The following is a 13,503-nucleotide window of genomic DNA, read 5'->3' as shown; positions in this document are numbered from 1 at the left end:
GCCATCGACCGCACACCCTCACTGTCCCAACCTTTCCACTCTTTCCCCATAAAAGTCTTTGAAGAGTCCGTTTTCCTTGCAAAGGGCTTCGACTAATGACAGGGGATGCTTAAAACAAAGCAAGCGATGCATCCGCGAAACGCTGTCACCAACGCAGCAAATCGCAAGCCACTCCCTCAAGTTGGACAGCATCCTCACAAGTTCAATGTTGGTAATAGTAATACGTTTGGGCGGCGCAAATAAGGGGACCAACAAGTGTCGGTGAAGACGCAGGGGCCCTTATTAGAGCACCTGTCGGTAATTGCATAGAATGAATGCCCTGCTCTCTTGTGTGATGAGTCGTGCAGACTGAGAAGTCCATGTCTCTCTCAGTGAACGGTCCGACGAACTCAGGAAACTGGGACAAAGTGCCCTCCGTTTGTTTTCCGCTTGCTGCTGGCCCCCGCCCTCCTTTGGGCACACTTTTGCCACACATCTCAACTCGGATGCTGTCGATGGCGTACAGTACCCCATCTTATCAACGTGGGCGGCGGCATGGGCTTTGGGCATCCATCTGCGCACCCTTTCGCCATCTCCAACGTCGATCTCGTGGGGAGTAAGACCGAGCTCGACCGAAACGGAGCAAAGTGGTGGCTGTCTCCTATTCAGGCCCATTCGCCGCCACGGTGACTCCATTGAAACCATGTAGGCGGGAAATATGTAATGAATGTATCATCGACGCATCTGCCTCTTGCGCGTATGTTAGACACGGCATGAGCCTCATTCAACAAGCTGATAGCTAACTTCTGGATGCCACATCGACACCGGCTATTCAGCCCTTGCATGCATGTACGGATAGACATCGCGCACACCACGTTTTCGTCTTTCTCTTTCAAGATCAATTGCGTCAGACAGGTAACAAACGTCTCGGCATGTAGTGACTGGCGCTCATTGTCCTTTTGTTTTTGACACTGCTGTCTCACCCAGCCACGATGGCCACAGACCTAGCTGCCGGCCACCATAGCACACCTTACTATGCTATTCGCCCATGGTCTGAATCTTACTGTCTCACTGTAAACTGGTAAGCAGCTGGACTAGAGGAAGACATGCACAAGTTACGCAATATCTGCCACACATCTGCCAACGCAGATGTCTCACGCGGCGGACGCAAGTCTGGATGCATGAAGATTGTCGGTGTGCGGACGACACAGTGTGTTAGTTCCGCCGCCGGGATTTTGCAAGAGCATTCCCAAGGCAGCTGGGGGGGAAGTGCTTGCTTCTAGGAGTTGGCCAAGGAAAGGGGTCGTTGAGTATAACCCAACACGAGGCTGAGGTCGACCATCGTCAACGTACGACCGGCGGCAACATGATAAATGTATTCATCCCTCAGGCGACTTACAAGAAGCCATTCAACATAACGAGATAGCTGCTTCGAACCAAATATATGTCCAATGTGTACTATACAAGAAAATAACTCCTTTTCCCATCCATTTCGTCCAAGTCCGCTCAAAAGAATATGCGTTGTTTCCAAATGTCGAGGGAATATACAACTGATCGCCATGAAATGAAAATCAAATATGCCAAAAAAGGAAGGCTTGTCCCTCCACACAATTCTCTCGCTATGCTTCCACCGATCCCTTCTCTCGCTCACGGTGCGATGATCGCCCGTAGTGGTGGTCCGCAGGCCGACGACTGTACTCGTCCTCCTCCTCGTCCCGATGGCGCCTGCGCCGGTCGGAGTCACGGTCTCGGTTGCGATCCCGGTCCTCTGGCTCATACTTGTCCTCGTCCCCGTGGCGACGGCGACGACGGCGTCGATCCTCGTCCTCGCGGTCCGGATCTTCGCTCCGCTCCGCATCTTCATCATTGGTCTCACGGCCACGGCGGCGCTCTGAGGGGTGAAAGTCAGTATATCTGTCTTATCTGCTCGAGCACGGCTCGCACAACGGGGGATCCATACCTCTAAGCACTTGGGTCGCCGCAGCGTACGCCTGAATCTCCTCCTTGTCGAGCACACGAAGCACAATGACGAAATCGTCGCGGACCTCGAATCTCTCCTTGCCGACGGTCAGTGCCTCGGGGTTGACGACCTTTCTGCTGATCTTTGTCCACTTTGCACCCGGCGGCACGTCCTTGGCCTTCTTGTCGTCCTTGTGAGGGGCCGCGCCCTCGCGCACAAAGTTCTGCTCCTCGGGGAACTTGGGTCTGGGTTGCTTGAGGATACCCTTCAGAGGCTTGCCCTCGCCCTTCTCACGTGGCGGGGAAACGACACGGACGGCCTTCTCTTCGCTGTTTACGAGAGCAACTTCACGTCCTCGAGATTCGTCAGTTGACTCTGAGCGACGTGGCTTGGGCGACGGAGAGCGGGATGGTCGTGCTGGGCGAGTCGTCTCCGCGGCGGCGGGCCTCGACTCTATTTCTTTGGGTTTCTCGTTTGTTGAAGTGTCGCCTCTGGGGCGGTCAGACGTATCCATGGTGGCGAGCTGCTCGCGAAGCTTGCTGATATCGCCCGCATCGTTGGGGTTGAAGGACTGAGACGCCCGGTTGCGACGGGCCGAACGCTTGACGGCATCTGAATCCGAGCCAGAGGCAGCAGCCTCGCCTGCCAACTTGCCTTCAGCATCTCGGCGATGCTGGTCTCTGAGCTCCTCTTCGCGGTGGCCGCCCTGACGCTCGCGGTCACGGGTGCGATCCCAGTCACGCTCACGCTCACGGTCGCGTTCGCGCTCGCGTTCACGTACATACTCATGCTCAGGCTCCTGAAGGCGATCTCGGGGCCTGTCTGCAAACCTATCACGGTCTTCGACACGAGGCGAGCGCTCATATTCCTCATTCCGCTCGCGCTCGATGGTCGGGCTACGCCGGCGTCGCGGCTCTTTCTCCGGCACGTCCTTCCCCTTCTCTTTCTCATCGCCCTTGAGCAAGGGACCTAGGCCAACAGCGGCCGCCGCCACACCAACGCCAGATGTGATCTTGTCGCGAATACGCGAGCGCTCCTCGTCACTGCCGCGGCGGCTGTCGCGACGCTCACGAGGCTCAGGCTTCTCTTCGAGCCTACTACGACGACGGCGATCCGCATCGGAATCTCGATGAAGACTCTCATCTGACCTTCTGCGAGGTTCTTCCCTCTCGTCCATGCGGCTGCGTCGTCGACGGTCGACGTCCGAATCACGCTGCAGTGACTCGTCCGACCTCTTGCGAGGCTCTTCCCTCTCTTCGAGACGACTGCGCCGCCGATGATCAATATCGGCTCCGACCTCTTCATCCGAGCGCTTCCACGGCTCTTCGCGCCAAGACTCTCTTCTTCGTCGTGAATCGTCGAGACCGTCGACCGGCCCCGTGCGGATGCCAAAGCCACGGGTGGTGATGCTGTCATCCTGAAACTTGGGGGATTGGTGCACGCGCTCGGACTCTCGGTCACGATCGCGCAGTTCTCTCATGTTGCGCTCATCCTCACGACTTCGATAGTAATCATCGTGGTGAGATGATCGAGGTGGCTCCCGGTCCTGGTACAGCGATACTGGCCGGCCCCGTTTGCTGTCACTGCTGCCTTCGGTCTGCCTGATGATTGGAGACGGGGGCACGGGAGCTGAGGGAGGTGCGGACTCGAAGCTGCTGTTTATCTTGTCAAAGCCCCGAGTCGAGGGCGGAGGTCCACCTCGCGTGCTGGAAGAGCTTTCGTATGGGCGGCTCGTGTTCATGGAGTAGTTGCGGCTCAGATCGGCGCTGGTATTGACGTTGAAGCTGCGGCTGTCCGAGTTGTAGTTGACGTTTGGTCGGTAGTAGCCACGATCCACACTCTCCCTGCGCCGGTGGCGCGAGGCAGGCCTGCTGTGATCCAAGTCGTACCGGGCGAGCTCGCCTGCGTTGGTGTACTGGTAGCCGTCGTCGCCATAGTCTACCGGTGCCGCGGTGCCGCCCTGGCGAGCCTCGCTGGGGTACAGCACGGTAGGGCGAGAGCTTCGATAGGCGTCCGCGCTTGGCGCCTCGAGACGCTCACGATCCCGGCTGCTGGTGAAATCTTCGCTCTCATGATGACGGTGGTATGGGGCCGTGCTTCGGGAGCGAGGGGCCGAGGACGCTGGAAGCGCGGAGAGGTGTCCCTCGGAGACTCGAGAGCTGTGCCCACTGTGGCCAGTGTGACCGCTGTGACCATGACGTACAGGACTGTGGCTCGAGTAGTGTGTCGTATGTGTGCTAGCTTGTGGTGCTTCTGACTGCTTGGTCGTGATGATCACGGGCGGTCTCGAGTTCGAATCGAGAGTAGAGCGTCGGGCGCGGCTGGCGTCGCGTGAAGTTGGGACCCCGGCTCGACTGACGGCATATGTTCGAGTGGTAGTAGGGACGCCGCCGGTCGAAGTGGTTGTGACGTAGCCTCTGGGTGTGGTGATGGGCTGCCTTTGAGTGGACGAGGGCAGGACGTGCATGTCGCCCGCGTAGTGTGAGCTATAGCCAACGCTGGATGGCATGGATGATCGAGCCGGGTTGAAGGTTTGGGACCGGCTGGTGGGAGCGTAGCCTCCATGGTACCGGTCCGTCATTGTGGGCAATCGGTCGGTCGGTCGGTCGAATAGAGAAGATGTCGAGAGAAGCTTCGTTGAAAAATCGGGGGATAGTATGAGTTCGATGATTCGAGAGACCCCAAGGTTGGCTGGTGTAGCCAAGTCAGAGAGGGGGAGGGGCGGAGGGTCGTTGGTCATCCGCGGGGATGGGCGAATTCAAATTGGTCAGGCAAGTTACAGTCCAGAGGTCGACCAGTCTTCAGGCGTGAGGAGAGGCCCTTCTAGGTGGACGAGTACTTGAGAAGTAAGCCCCTTGGAGTTTTGTACCAGCCGCCACGCGTACGTTGTCTCGACAGGTGCCCAGAGCGCTTGGCAGTACCCAAATCGTGGGTTTTCTTAATCGATGTCTCGGATGGCGAATACTTTTGGTGATCTGCTGCTCATGCGATGGCGCTGCAGCAGTGCGTATGCACGAGGGGACCACACGGACCAGCGCAGCCCAAAGAAAGTCCAGTCGGATGGAGCCAATCCAACGGTGGGGTTGTGGTTATGTACGTAGCCCGCTGAACACGAGCACTGCTAAGAAGGCGTCAGGAATAATGGTCTAATTATATCTGCCGACAATATCACCTTGAAGACTTGCCTCTGTGAAAGGAGTGGTGTCGACTGGAAACTGTCGTAGGGTAAGGTAGGGAGAGACTCGGGTCGTGGAGGTGACGATGATGTAGATGAGTCGGGCGACGGGCGATGACTTCAGAGGCGCTGCTGGTCCAGCATGGTTCACGAATGACTCGACTCGACTGGTGGACAGGAGGAAAAGTAGGTAGGAAGAAACACGAGGGAGTTCGCAGACAATTTGAGAGGGAAGACGAAATGCCAGCCCAAGGGGAGACGGAGTCGAGAAGTTGGGTCCTCGCCCAGTTCCAGAACTGAATGGATAGCGCCGTCTCAGTCTGATATGGCAGATCCCTGGCCGATTGCAGCTTTTCTTTGCCCATGCCTCCATTCTCTTCTGGACCTTCACTCATCAGGCTATTAAGGTAAGGAACCCCCTGGCGACCTGGAGCCCACGCTAAGACGGGCAGCGACAGGCTGCCTGCCTGCCTGGTTGCCTGCCTCTCTTCACTAGCGCCAGCCATTGGAGCCCGACGTCACTTTGTCTGACGCCCATTGCCAATTGCTCGCCTTGCTCCAGTCGCTTCAGAAAGAGGGTTGCAGTTGGAATGGTCGGTCCCTGGCGGTGCCGCTGATCCCCGGAAAGGGGCCTGTACGTATCCAAGTTTAATCAAGTCGCAGCAATTGACGCAAGTCGTGCCACATTCCGCCGTCACCCTCACAGGCTCAGGTACGTACGTGCTGTGCAAGCCAACGTCATCTCCCGTGGCCCGATCCGAGCTCATCCTGACAACCCTGGACCTGGACCCTGATTGGGAAGCCTTGCCCGGTCTGGCTTGGTCTGGCCGACAAGGCAAGGCTACACCTGCTTCGCTAGCTTCTGGCCTGCTTTTCGAGAACATCGTCAAACATGCAACACGAAGTCTTAGCGCTGGGTCTCCGTGCCAGACTCGCTACTAGTTTCGGGCACAACAGTTCGCCACCCGCAGCGCCCCAGCAACGTTAGGCTTTGTCACGAGGAACCACTTGTTGGCTTGCAGACTACGTACATACAGGGCGCTGGTTCATCTGCTCATGCTGCAGCGTAGCTCACTGATCCATCTATAGCAGCGCCTTGGTATGAAGCGACACCCCTGCTGACTTGGATCATCCTAGTATCTCCTCTACAAAGTTGCGATTGGCAGACTTTTCCCGCTATCCTAACATCGATACGTAGACTCCAAGTCGGAAAGGGTGGTAAGTGTAGTGGAGTCTGGATTCGGAAAACATATCACCGCCACCAACTAAGTCTCACTCACCGGCCGGGGCATCCCTAATTGTCAGATGCCCAAATGCCTCTTGTGGTTCATTGGCGCCCAACCAACCTGTCAGCCACATTCACTGAGCGTTACACACATTAGGATCCCGAGGTCAAGGGAGACCATCGTCCGGGTCATGCCGACCGAAACGCGGCAAGTTGGCGCCTGGTCCTTAGGGAATGGCCTATTAGCCATTGTCAGAATGTCTGGCAACTAATAGGCGCCGGTATTGTTTGTACTCCCATGGCCAGCGCGAGTGCGCGGCTGGCATAAATGTGGCCTTCTTCTCGAGGCGCTCGGGTCGTTTAGCCATTGTCCGGAGCGTGTAGATGCCCAATCGCTTTCGTTGAGAAAACTAACAAATACATTGTCAGTTTTCACATCGGTCCAGCTCTGCGGCTATGTTGACGATCTCCGCGCGGGGCTGTCGTTGGAGACTCACCGAGGCCATGTATAGGTGCCCAAGGGACAGGACTCACTGCTACGTATACATGTGCGTGCGCTGGTGGGGTCATGGCCGTTGGAATCACTACTATCGCCGGTGTAGAAGGGTTCCGTAACTTCAGTTGGTGTTTTTGACCTAACTTGAACGGTCTTGAAAGGAGCTGTGCCCGCAAGCCACTCCATCAGTCACCCGCTGCCTTGAACCCCTGAACCATGTCAGCGTGGCTGTCTACCGTAACTTCACTAACGAAAGGGCTTAATCGTCCTGTACTGTACCAAGAACACACAAAGAGGGGTAATACAAAAAAAATCGTCGGACAAGCGACAACTAGACCGAGCGAGCACAAGGGCTTGCTGTCCGAGGGGCAAAGTTTCTCGCATCAAAGGCTGGAGGGGTGTTCTTTGACAACGCACGGATACATGAAGGAAGTGACTGTACCTCCGTGTATACTTGTACACACAGTTTTGAGCGCACTGGATATAGGTTGGGCGTACCGACTCGTGTGCTTGAGTCGGTCACGCGACGGACGTGCTATGCAGGGCCTCACGTGACTGTCTGCCGGTGTATCTCGCCAGGCAGTCTACACATAATGGTCCTATCTACACAAACCAATGTTCGAGGCTTGAAGCATATAGAAGTGGGGTGATGGGATGGTCAATGTAGTCTTACTGTATAGGACAGATGTAGAAGTGGCCGCAGGAAGACCTATCAATCACCAACGCCTCAAAGGGCTGGTCCATCTCCTCGCCAATGCCAGCCACAAACATGCCACGACTAGAAATGGGATCATAGCTACCGCGTACGAGGATTGCGTTCATGTTTGCAGCCCCTGGATCATGATAGTGGTCATCACGTGGCTCTATGCTCGTCAACACTAGCTTTAATCACAAGAAAGAGGGCCAAAATTGCATGATTGTTCTCTAAATTGATTGTGACACGACATATGCGGCGATGAGTTGCCTGAGCAATGCTCAATACCCATATACATCATATATCGCTCAAGCCAGCGCACCCATCGGGTCCCAGATGGGCAGGACGGTCGGCTCCTGTCCCAGCACGTCCCTGACCTCCTTGCCGACAAACTTGGGATCGATCACGGCCTGGTACACAAACTCGTCCATCCACGCATCACTCATGACGAACCAGCCCTTCTCGCCCGCCGCCTCGCCCCATGAGTTCTGCACGCGCCAGCGCACCGGCTGGCCCGTCTTCTCGTCCACGTGCACGGCCGTGAGGACCATGGCGTGCGTCATCTGGGACTCGCACGCGCGCAGGCGCTGGGCCTTGGACAGGCCGCGGACCAGGGACGTGTTGAGGCCGAGGTCGTAGTTGAAGAGGTCGAGGTCCATGACGCCCGAGGCCGTGTCGCTGAACTTGCCCACGTCGCTGCCAAAGAAGATGGGCAGACCGGCCTTGAGGGTGCGCACGCACGCCTGCTTGAGCGTCGCCATGTCGACGTTGACGTACGTCACGCCCCGGCCGCCGACAATGTTGCCGAGGCGGGACACGCTGAGCAGCGTCAGGGGCTCGTGGCGCGGGTCGTGGACCAGAGAGATCATGCGCGCAATGGTGCTGGACGTGACGCGGAACTCGGGGCTGGCAATGTCCTTGGCAAAGGCGGTCGGCTTGGTGCGCAGCTCGTGCGTCTTGCCGTCCTTGTCGGCGTACTGCCACGTGAACGTGTCCTTGGGCGCGGGCGGGGGTCCGAGCAGGAGCGTCATGATGAGGGAGATCTCCTTCATCATCTTGGCCTTGACGTCGGACAGGGACTCGGCCGAGATGCCCTGCTCGCGACGGCAGAGGGCGCGCAGCTTGAGGGCGAACTCTCGGAGCTTCGTCTTGACGATGCTGTTGAGGACGCCCGAGTTCATGGCGCTCCAGTTGTCCGGGTACAGCGCCTGCGGGACGAGGCCGTACTTGTCGACGAGGTTGTACACCATGTCCCACTGGCCGCCGTCGCTGACAATGTCGCCGAGGAGGTGCTGCACCAGCCGGCCGTCGAGGTCTTCCGCGGCCGTGTCGATAATCTGCTCCAGGAACCAGTTGCTCTTCTCCAGCTTGTCCCAGAAGAAGAGGTACGCCTGCGACAGCTCAAACGACTCGAGGTTGTACTTCTTCATGAGCGCCACGCGGAACACATTGGTCGAGGCAAAGAGCCAGCAGCGGCCGCTGGAGCGCTGGTTGGTGATGGGGCTGCCCTCGAACGGGATCTTGATGTTGAAGACATGCTGGTCGGCGACCTTTGTGGGGAGCGAGATGAGAACCTTTCGGGGGTTCTCGGTGCCCAAGGCTGTGAGGGCGAGTCTGCACGTCGTGGGTTGATTAGACAACGAACTGGAGCAAGGGTAGAGGTCTGCTAGTGATACTCACCTGTTCTTGGGATCTTCCAGGATGGAGCTCTGCCACGACTCGAGCGTCTGTAGCTCCAGACCTTGTGGCTTCCATTCGCGAAGAATGTTACCACATTTCTCGTCGGTGATCTCAATGTATTCATCGTCCTCAACCCGCATGTTCTGCAGACGGTCCACGACGGCCTTCTCATGGGCTGTGGGTCCGTTGGATGTGCTCTGTGCGCCGCCCATGGTGATGGTGGAGTGTGTGGTGTTGATTCTACGACGATTGATGAATGGTAGATGCGAGGCAGAAGAAAGAAAAGAATCTAGAAAAACGGATGATATTTGTAGTGTAGATGTAAGGTTTCAATGTACTGCGCTTGGGAACCTTTGCGATGCGGAATGTAGAAGCTTATCTAGGACCTTGTCGCAGCTGGTCACACGCCATCGGAATGGAGGCGTCCCCTCATTGTCTATTTCCCCCAGGATAGTAGATCCAGGGTCGGCGGGTAGTCCCGCGCCAGCTTCTTTCATGTCTTGCTCTTCAATGTGCTGGAATGTGTAAGTTGATGGTACTCGGTATTCTTCGTTCATTTTGTTCAGCTGTAGCTGCTCCTGTTGCGCTCATATACATGGCATGCACGAAAAGCCTCGGTGCGAGAAGCGACAAAGGGGCTTATGCTGATGGAGGCGGTGCACCTTGATGGTCAAAGCTATCTATCTACCCTACTGCCAGCAGCTTGAGCGAGATTGACGCACCCGCTAAATCTGGGACAGCAAAAGCGACGTCGAGCGAGGCTAGCAACATCAATCACCACAAGAGAAAGCATATATCACAAATCGATTACATCTTGCCATGTACACTGCACCTATCTACTAAGACTCCACACAATTTTCCAAGATATCTTTCCAAGATGTATACACCATTCTCATGCCCAGCTAACCTATATACTGCGCCCCCAGCAGCGCTGCTGATGCAACACTGCCTAAGACGGCAGATCAAGCTAACTGCTGATAAACAGCAAAGAACAAAGGAAAGGATGTCATTGCAACATTGGGTTGATAAATTTAGAGGCGGGAGCCGTGCATGACCTTCATGTCGACGGCGAGCTCCTGGCCGTTGTCGTTGAGGACCAGGACGCGGACGGAGCCACGGCCAGACTCAAAAGCGTTCGCGAGGCGGCCAGAGAGGTTGGACTGGTCAATGACGGGGAGCCCGTGCTTGACGTCGCCAGTCTCGGTCATGGCAACGACCAGACCGTCCTGGAGGTCGAGGACACGGTACTGCTTGAAGACGGGGCCGAGCATGGTCTGGACAACGACGCTGGGAGCAGGGTTGCTGACAAAGGAGGACTCCTCGTGCAGTTGCTTGGTGAACAGGTCGACACCGAGGTAGCGGTACTGGCCGGTGGCGGACGAGGTCGAGATGCGGATGACCTGGCAAGGGCGGCCCTGCAGCATCAGGAAGTCACCAAGGCGGATGTGGTGGCAGGGGATGGTGACGGTGTTGGGCAGGTAGGACTCGGCGCTGTCACCGGGGCGGGGACGACCAGCCGACTGGTGAACGTCGACATCAACGTGGTGGTGGTGCTCATGGCCACGGGGGTGGACAATGCGGTCCGCGAGCTTGTGGACGCCCTGGCGGAAGGAGTGGTAGTGACCTGCAGGGGGCGACTTGTCAGTGCGTGTCCGAGAGAGAGAGACTAGGAATGGATGGATGGCTTACCGTCCTCGTCGTAGTAACCCATCTTGGATTTCTGGTGGGCGGTGGAGTAGCGGGCAGGCTCAACTGTCTCGTCAGAGATAAACTTGGAGTCGACCTTGGGGGCGGAGCCGGGAACACGGGCGTCAACGGTGAAGTTGTTGACGTTGGTGGTGGTGCCGGACTGGTAGGTGGCGCGACCTGGACCGTCGACAGTTACGTTGAACTGGGGACGGGTGTAGCGTTCGCGGTATTGACGTTCAGCAACGTCAATAGGGCTGGTGAAGGCTTGGGCGGCAGCGGGTGCAGCGGCGTCAACCTCGATGTGAGTGTTGGTGTAGTTGGTGCGAGGGGCGGCAGGACTGGAGGAGGATGTTGTCAGTCGTTGTCGATACGATGATGGATGGTGAAGATGTAGACGGAGAAGGGAAAGGAGGAAAAGATGGAGAGGACAGGATGATGATGAGACGCGGTTTGGAGGTGTTTCTCCGTCAACGACGGACCGCAGCTGGAGCTAGTCAGACCCCTGGACCATTGGCCGGGCTGGGATCGGCCAGCCAGGGGGTGCAACAAGCGGTGACTGCGGCGGACCCGTAGAAAAAGCAATGCATGCGCTGTTGTCCTTTGCTGCTGCTGCTTATGCTGCCGATGCACAACTGGGTGTGATTTGGGCTGTGTTTGGCTTGTCCGTCGCCTTCCCACGCCTCGCGCGCAGCAGCCCAATGGCAAGCAATTGGGCGCTTTGCTCGGCGGCGCAGAGAAAATATGAATAGGAATAGGAAACATCAAATTGACTTACCGGCGCTCTTCGTAGGCAAAGTGCTCGTGCTGGGTACCGGGACGGTGGTAATGCTCCTCTTGACGATAATGGACCTCTTCGTTGCCGAAACGGTGCTCCTGCTGCTCAGGCTGCTGCGGGAGGTCGACGTTGGCAGTGAACGACGAAGAGTGCTGACCTTCCCGTCCGGCTTTGGGTTCGGGAAGCTTGACTTCGACCTCTTGGTGAGTCTCGACGGTAGCGGTCTGGGCCTCGGAGTCCTTGTAGGTCGAGGGGAAGATGCTGAAGGGGACGGGGACGCGGGCTTCAAAGTCCAGATTGACGGCGGGGGGCGGCGCGAGAGAATCGGCTTCTCATTCAACCTCTCGTAACGACACGAAAGGAAGACAAGAAGATGATCCTCAAGCTTTCGTTTCTAAAGAAACAAAAGAAGGAAGAAGCGGAGAAGAATGGGAGGCACGAGGTCCTTATTCTTCTGGCTGATTCCGACAAGAGGGCAACGAGGTGATTCCAAGCTGTGTGGTGATGTGGTTCGAGGTAATTGGAGGAGGAGAAAAGAGGCTGGGAGGCAGAAGTCGACGCAAGAAGGGGGTTTTGAGGACCAGGCAGCGTGTCGAGGCCGTCGTCGGTCTCTGGCGAGGGGGGCGTGGCTGCAGCAGAGGTGTGTTTACCACGGGAAGACTGGGGTGTCCTGTTGTTTACTTCTGAGACTGTTTCGGCTTAGCTTGTGAGACCTGCCCGCTGAGCATCCACTGGACTCTGGAGCACCCTGACAGGCGCCACGCGTGTGTCTCGTCGCCCTCTGGATCAGCCTTTCATTCATCAATGTTTTCACAAATTGACTGATCATCTTGCACAACGCCTCATTGATGATGAGCGGTCAGTCTCCTAGCTGCAACAGCAGACACTGGTGGTCTCTGCAGCGATGAGCCCGACTTCAATCAAGCTAACCCAACCACTCGAATTGTCCTCCACTCCGCGTAGGCGGGAGTCAAGCGCAGCTGCGCAGGACTAGACCCTCTGGTCGATCCATGGGCTTTCGTGGACCATGTCCATTGGCTGCAGTCCTCGATTACCGCCTCGCCTCGCTCTCCGCCAGGCGTCCTGCGTCGAGCGCGGTGGATATTGATCGTCTGCAGGTCCGGTCCAGCTCCAGTCCTGAGCTGCTCCAGCCTCCTCCAGGCATTGATGCCGGACGCGAAGCCCAATTGCCGTCGCTTCTCAACCCAATTGCTTCTGTGCTTCTGCCGCTGAGCTCTCCTTAGCCAACTCGAGCTCGTGATCCTACATCATCCACTTCTGGTTGTAAATCATGTTAGAATTTGCACAATATTATGCTACGCAATCTCGTCTTAGCGCCGTTGCTATGCACCAATTCTGTGCTGCTGCAGCTGCACAGCTGAATAAATCTGGCCCGAGGCCTAGGTGCGTCGTTAGCGGCCCCATTGGCGGTTGCCACAACGACAGCCAATCACAGTCGATCCTGGTCCCCCTTGACGCGTCCCTGACACGAGGGCGTGTTCTAATCGTCTCCAAGTCCTCTTTATCACCGCGCGTTCGTTCGTCTGTCTCCTTATTTTAGCCTGGCCTTCATCTCCCCCAGGTTGCCGAGCTCGATCGACATCTGATTTACCTCGGATGTTGCAATCGGATGCCGCTCGCGGCGGGGCTTCTGATTCACTCGCGGTGAACTGACTTCACACATGTAAGCACGCCCTAATAATGCCTGCGAAGCTTCACCAGGCCGCAGACGACTGTGTCGTGCGGTGCGTATAAGAAGCCATGCTGAACGCTAGCCATATCCTTAATTTACCCCCAATTACACAACGTGATGCTCGCCTTCAGCACCCA

The 13,503-nt window shown here is 56.9% G+C and overlaps 4 protein-coding genes across 4 annotated transcripts; all 4 read right to left on the bottom strand.

The window, feature by feature from the left end:
* Positions 1 to 1,598: 1,598 nt before the first annotated feature.
* Positions 1,599 to 4,520, bottom strand: F5Z01DRAFT_632801 (uncharacterized protein; the record flags this gene model as incomplete). Its single annotated transcript, XM_046261888.1, has 2 exons — positions 1,599 to 1,870; positions 1,940 to 4,520. The coding sequence occupies 2 exons, from the start codon at positions 4,518 to 4,520 to the stop codon at positions 1,599 to 1,601; spliced, it is 2,853 nt and encodes a 950-aa protein (XP_046122658.1).
* A 280-nt stretch (positions 4,521 to 4,800) lies between these two features.
* F5Z01DRAFT_215929 (uncharacterized protein) lies at positions 4,801 to 6,019 on the bottom strand. The gene is made up of 2 exons (XM_046258176.1): positions 5,112 to 6,019; positions 4,801 to 5,060 (listed from the first exon to the last, which is right to left on the bottom strand). The coding sequence occupies exons 1-2, from the start codon at positions 5,618 to 5,620 to the stop codon at positions 4,922 to 4,924; spliced, it is 648 nt and encodes a 215-aa protein (XP_046122657.1). The 5' UTR covers positions 5,621 to 6,019; the 3' UTR covers positions 4,801 to 4,921.
* A 1,389-nt stretch (positions 6,020 to 7,408) lies between these two features.
* On the bottom strand, positions 7,409 to 9,830 carry F5Z01DRAFT_215897 (peptidase C1B, bleomycin hydrolase). The gene is made up of 2 exons (XM_046258175.1): positions 9,210 to 9,830; positions 7,409 to 9,143 (listed from the first exon to the last, which is right to left on the bottom strand). The coding sequence occupies exons 1-2, from the start codon at positions 9,419 to 9,421 to the stop codon at positions 7,838 to 7,840; spliced, it is 1,518 nt and encodes a 505-aa protein (XP_046122656.1). The 5' UTR covers positions 9,422 to 9,830; the 3' UTR covers positions 7,409 to 7,837.
* A 12-nt stretch (positions 9,831 to 9,842) lies between these two features.
* On the bottom strand, positions 9,843 to 12,502 carry F5Z01DRAFT_733318 (woronin body major protein; the record flags this gene model as incomplete). Its single annotated transcript, XM_046266737.1, has 4 exons — positions 9,843 to 10,833; positions 10,899 to 11,236; positions 11,674 to 12,001; positions 12,496 to 12,502. 4 exons carry the CDS (start codon positions 12,500 to 12,502, stop codon positions 10,241 to 10,243), a joined length of 1,266 nt encoding a protein of 421 aa, XP_046122655.1. The 3' UTR covers positions 9,843 to 10,240.
* Between the last annotated feature and the right edge of the window lie 1,001 nt (positions 12,503 to 13,503).

Source organism: Emericellopsis atlantica (genome assembly GCF_019669845.1).
Source record: "Emericellopsis atlantica unplaced genomic scaffold F5Z01scaffold_2, whole genome shotgun sequence".
NCBI classification, from domain to species: Eukaryota; Fungi; Ascomycota; class Sordariomycetes; order Hypocreales; family Bionectriaceae; genus Emericellopsis; species Emericellopsis atlantica.
The sequence above is the reverse complement of the archived record's forward strand: the minus strand, read 5'-3'. Positions and strand labels throughout refer to the sequence as shown.